The sequence below is a fragment of the Colobus angolensis genome, unplaced genomic scaffold, assembly GCF_000951035.1.
Source record: "Colobus angolensis palliatus isolate OR3802 unplaced genomic scaffold, Cang.pa_1.0 Scaffold3, whole genome shotgun sequence".
NCBI lineage: Eukaryota > Metazoa > Chordata > Mammalia > Primates > Cercopithecidae > Colobus > Colobus angolensis.
The window spans coordinates 29942050-29948049 of record NW_012116265.1 but is presented as its reverse complement, the minus strand read 5'-3'; the positions used below and the strand labels follow the sequence as shown (position 1 = coordinate 29948049).

At 46.2% G+C, this 6000-nt stretch overlaps 2 protein-coding genes across 2 annotated transcripts in view; both read left to right on the top strand.

The window, feature by feature from the left end:
* Positions 1-6000, top strand: part of PPP1R36 (protein phosphatase 1, regulatory subunit 36) — a 55860-nt gene that overhangs the window by 9173 nt on the left and 40687 nt on the right. The window lies entirely within an intron of this gene.
* On the top strand, positions 1556-3601 carry LOC105517290. Its single transcript, XM_011949790.1, has 2 exons — positions 1556-1663; positions 2966-3601. Exons 1-2 carry the CDS (start codon positions 1556-1558, stop codon positions 3176-3178), a joined length of 321 nt encoding a protein of 106 aa, XP_011805180.1. The 3' UTR covers positions 3179-3601.

The window sequence follows — 6000 nt, the reverse complement described above, 5'->3', positions numbered from 1 at the left end:
GTGCCCGTCATCTTAAAAAAAAAAAAAAAAAAAAAAAAAAAAAAGAGAAAGAATGATTAGAAAGATCAGAGGAAAAACCCTGATACAGATAGGCCTCAGGGGCAAAAGAAGGTTCTCCAAGAAAGAGGATTGGGCAAGGAGGGGTCAGCAGTGTCACAGGCTGGAGAGTTCTGAGGAGGGCAAATACTGCAGAGGCCTGTGGATTTAACAAGTTAGGGATCTCTAGGGACTAGGTGAGAAGCAGCTTCAGGAAGGCTGTAGGGTATACATCAGATGACAGTAGTTACAGGTGAGAATCTGAGATAGGCTGGGCGCGGTGGCTCAAGCCTGTAATCCCAGCACTTTGGGAGGCCGAGACGGGCGGATCACGAGGTCAGGAGATCAAGACCATCCTGGCTAACACTGTGAAACCCCGTCTCTACTAAAAAATACAAAAAATTAGCCGGGCGAGGTGGCGGCGCCTGTAGTCCCAGCTACTCGGGAGGCTGAGGCAGGAGAATGGCGTAAACCCGGGAGGCGGAGCTTGCAGTGAGCTGAGATCTGGCCACTGCACTCCAGCCCGGGCGACAGAGCAAGACTCCGTCTCAAAAAAAAAAAAAAAAAAAAGAGAATCTGAGATAAAGATGAAAAACTAGCAAAAATAGAGTACTTAGCCAGGTGTGGTGGCTCACTCCTATAATCTATAATCTCAACACTTTGAAAGGCCGAGGTTGAGGGTCACTTGATCCCAGGAGTTTGAGACCAGCCTGGGCAACATAGCAAGACCCTGTCTCTCCCGAAGATGGACAGAATTAGCTGAGCATAGTAGTGCGTGCCTGTGGTTCTAAATACTTGGGAGGCTGAGGTGGGAGGATCACTTGAGCCCAGAAAGTTGAGGCTGCAGTGAGCCATAATCCTGCCACTGTACTCCAGCCTGGGCAACAGAGTGAGACCCTGCCTCAAAAAACAAACAAACAAAACCCCCAAAATAGAGTACGCTTGTTTTTTTTGTTCGTTTTGTCTTTTTTTTTTGAAATGGAGTCTTACTCTGTTGCCCCAGGCTAGAGTGCAGTGGTACAATCTCAGCTCACTGCAACCTCCCCATCCCGGGTTCAAGCGATTCTCTTGCCTCAGCTTCTTGAGTAGCTGGAATTACAGGCACGTGGCACCACGGCTGGCTAATTTTTGTATTTTTAGTACAGATGGGGTTTCACCATGTTGGCCAGGTTGGTCTCAAACTCCTGACCTCAGGTGATCCGCCCACCTCGGCCTCCCAAAGTGCTGGGATTACAGACGTGAGCCACCGTGCCTGGCCCAAGATAGATTACTCTCATCAGTAGGTTTACCGGTGAATGAAGGAAAGAAAGACATAGTAGCCTTTAGTGGATCTGGGAGTAAGGCAAGGTTTTGGGGATTTTTGTTTGTTTTGATTTAAAGGTAGGAAAATCTTAAGTGATTTTGTTATGGCAGAAAAAATGAATAGACAGAGAAAGGAAGGTGGTACTGGGATCAAGATCAGAGATCAAGGTTGGAAGAGAGAGCCGCAGCTTTTCCACTGAGTGGTGGGAAGGAGGTAATGCAGACAGCTTGGGCATTTGGAGGTACAGACAGGGATATCCATGCTGCCCTTCTTACTGAAAAGAAACCAGACCCTTCCAGGCTACAATCAAAAAGAGAGTCTTTTGTTAGCGGTGCTGTTGAACCGAACTCTTTTTCCCTGAGATTGCTGCTCTGCTTGGGGCTCGCTTACCAGGAATTGCTGCCACTGCCACACTGGGCTGGGCACCAGGGCTGAGGAAAGTTGTATTCACCAAAGTGGCCTGATCCAGATATGGGACCTGGATTTCCTGAAGTCCAGTGGACAGAGGAGACAGAGAAGGCTTCCCAAGGGAGGTGATATCTAAGCTACGACCTGAGGAAAAATAGGAATTGGCAAGGTAAAGGGCCATTTGACTGGGGAGGAAGAGAGTGCATTCTAGGGAGAAGGAACATGGGCAAAGCCCAGACCTGCAAGCGCATGGGCCATAATGTGGGGACTCCAGGTGGTTCATTGGGCTGGGTATACGGTCCCAGATGAAGTAGATTTAAACCAGGGCCAGATTATAAAAGCTCTTGTATACCATGGTGAGGAATTAGAACTTTATTTAGATGGCACAGGGGAGTCATCAAAGCAGAGAAGTCACCTGTGATTAGAATTGTATCTTAGGCCCGGGTGCGGTGGCTCACGCCTGTAATCCCAGCACTTTGGGAGGCCAAGGCAAGGTAATACCTGAGGTCAGGAGTTCAAGACCAGCCTGGCCAAAATGGCAAAACCCCATCTCTAGTGAAAATACAAAAATTAGCTGGGTATGGTGGTACCCGCCTGCAGTCCCAGCTACTTGGAAGGCCTGAGGCAGGAGAATCGCTTGAACCTGGGAGGCGGAGGTTGCAGTGAGCCAAGATCACGCTGTTGTACTCCAGCCTGGGCAACAAAGCTAGAATCTGTCTCAAAAAAAAAAAAAAAGGAACCACATCTTAGAAAAATGGCTGGGCCAGGCACAGTGGCTCACACCTGTAATCCCAGCGCTTTGGGAGACCAAGGCAGGCAGATGGCCTGAGCTCAAGAGTTTGAGACCAGCCTGGGCAACATGGCAAAACCCTATCTCTACCAAAAAGTACAAAAATTAGCCAGGCATGATGGTGCACACCTGTAGTCCCAGCTATTTGAGAGGCTGAAGTGGGAGAATCATCTGGGCCCTGGAGGTTGAGGCTGTAGTGACCATGATGGCACCACTGTACTCCAGCCTAAGCGACAGTGAGACCCTATCTCAAGAAAAAAAGAAAAAGAAAAATGACTGGCTAAAGGATGGAAAATTGTTTTGGGGGAGACAAGACTGAAGGCAAGGAGATCAGTTAAGAAACAATTGCAGAAATTCAGTTGACAGATGGCTAAAATTAGGATGGTGGCAATGGAAAGAGAGGGAAGTAGCTTAAAAAGATATTAAAGAGAAACTCGGTGGTGGCCACTGCGCAGACCAGACTTCACTCGTTCTCGTGCACCTTGCTACACTTTTCCTCCGCAACCATGTCTGACAAACCCAATATGGCTGAGATGGAGAAATTCAATAAGTCGAAACTGAAGAAGACAGAGACGCAAGAGAAAAATCCACTGCCATCCAAAGAAATGACTGAACAGGAGAAGCAAGCAGGCGAATCGTAATGAGGCGTATGCCGCCAATATGCACTGTACATTCCACAAGCATTGCCTTCTTATTTTACTTCTTTTAGCTGTTTAACTTTGTAAGATGCAAAGAGGTTGGATCAAGTTTAAATGACTGTACTGCCCCTTTCACATTAAAGAACTATTGACAACGAAGGTCGTGCCTGCCTCTCCCATCTGTCTATCTGGCTGGCAGGGAAGGAAAGAACTAGCATGTTGGTGAAGGAAGAAGTGGGGTGGAAGAAGTGGGGGTGGGACGACAGTGAAATCTAGAGTAAAACCAAGCTGGCCCAAGGTGTCCTGCAGGCTGTAATGCAGTTTAATCAGAGTGCCATTTTTTTTTTAGTTCAAATGATTTTAATTATCGGAATGCACAATTTTTTTAAATATGCAAATAAAAAGTTTAAAAACTTAAAAAAAAAAGATATTAAAGAATTTAGTGATTAGTGAGCCATGAGGGGTGAGGGTGATGGAGGAATCAAGGAAGACACCATTTTCCGGCGTGAGCACCTGGTTTGATGGTGGTACTTATTTACTGAGATGGGGGAAACAGAAGGCGGGCATACACGGTTAAGGGGGAATGTGTTTATTTTGGACAGACTGAGTTTGAGATGCTTCTAAGGCAGCTGATTGATGGTGTTCAATAGACTGATGTGTCACTTTATAAGTGTGCAGAAAGATCTGAGCCTTGAATATAAATTTGTGTGTTATTGGTGCTAGTGAAGTAGATGGAATTATTCAGAGGGAATGAGAAGAATAACCATATGGAGGTCTGAGAGGGCCCTCATTTAGGGAAGGAACATTCCTCAGGAAAGGAGCTTTAGAAGGAGACCAATAAATTGTAGCCAGAGAAAGGGGAGGAAAATGGAGTGTCCTGAATCCAGATAATCTGTTTCACAAAGTAACATCTTGATCTTGGGGGGCATTCAAGTTTTATCCCATCAACTTAAGACCCTGAAAGTTCTGAGGTTTTAGTCCTCTTCCACCTGGGGTAGGCCAGCTTCTATACCACTAGCCAAGAGGAGTGCTAGACTTCTAGGTATTCTGAAGTTCAGATCAAAAAAAGATGATTCCTTTCCCCTCCCCCAGCTTGAACTCCCTGGCCTCTCTCCTGGTCAAATGACAATGGGAAATCTTACCCTTAGAGACAACCTAGCTCCCTACTCATAGACAAGTCTTGCCTTACTTTTGCAGATTATACCCTGATGGGGATGGCTATCAGAATGCAACAGATACCCATAACCTCCATGCAAGAAATGCCAGGGAAAGGGTGGCCATTATTTCTTAAGAGGTAGTTAAGGAAGAGCAGTGGAGAATGGTTCACATCCTAGCTCTGCCCCTTACTAGATGGTTATCAGTTGTCAAGTTACTCAGCCTCAATAATTCTCAGCTCCTTAATCTATAAAATGAAATAATAATGCGTCATAAGAAGTAAATGAGGGTGCTGGTATAGTTCATCAGCATGCATGCCCATTTCTTATTTGGTAAAGAGATAACACCTTTACTCACAGGCATCATCTAGGTTGGTCCACGAGGCAGACTTTTCTCTCTGACATAGTACCTGTTATCCTTTGCCTTCTTGCTTCAAGTGCCCCTATTCCAAAGCTGGGAGGGAACCAGCAGTCTGCCTGAATCTTTGCCAAGGTCATGGACTCCCCTGAGGACATAAAACCGAGGAAACCCTACTCTTTCGTCATGGCCTGAGAGAAGACTCTGAGAACCATCAAAGAGGTCTAACTTGTGTGGAAGCCAAAAGCCCTCTGCATTTACATGATGGATTCTAGAGAGAAAATATGAATTGCTTTCCTGTTTACTTCAAGGCAAGGGGAATGACATGAATATATTGTAATATTAGGAAATTACATCCACCTTGTACTCTGGAGGGAGTAGGAGGGTACAGGCTAGCTAGCCCAGACTGTGGTTTGGGCACCAATCAGAGGTTCAATTCACAGTGCAATTTTCAATTATTGGCTGGGTGTGGTGGCCCACGCCTGTAACCCCAGCACTTTGGGAGGCCAAGGTGGATGGATCACTTGAGGTCAGGAGTTCGAGACCAGCCTGGCCAACATGGTGAAACCCCTTCTCTACTGAAAATACAAAAATTAGCAGGATGTGGTGGCAGGCACCTGTAATCCCAGCTACTTGGGAGGCTGAGGCAAGAGAATCACTTGAACCCGGGATGAAGAGGTTGCAGTGAGCTGAGATCGTGCCACTCCAGCCTAGGTGACAGAGTGAGACTCAGTCCCCCCTCCCCCCCAAAAAAAATTCAGTTATTACTAGTGTTGCTTCTTGGTAAGTCCAAATGCATTGTGAGCATAGGCTGCTTTAGGGCTATAGCAGAGCACTCACTCACAAAGTGGAACCTGTCTCACCGGCCACGCTAGAGAATGACTTCAATGAAGTGAAAGCCACTCAGACAAGTGTGAAGTAGAGAAGGTGTGTCCAGAGGTCAGAGCATAAAGACTAAAAGCTTAGCAGTAAATGCCAGACTATTTACTGGCAGGCACTACCTACAAGTTTCTAACACTGGGACATGGGTCAGCCTCTCCAAGCCCTAGTTCTCCATCAGTAAAATGACAGCATTATACTAGATGATATTTTTTACTTCTAATAACCCCCAAATTCTATGATTTTATGATTTTATTTTTTATTTCATTTTATTACTATTATTTTTTTGAGACGGAGTTTCGCTCTTGTTGCCCAGGCTGGAGTGTAATGGTATGATCTCGGCTCACTGCAGCCTCCACCTCCCAGATTCAAGCGATTATCCTGCCTCAACCTCCCAGGTAGCTGGGATTACAGGCATGAGCCACCACGCCTGG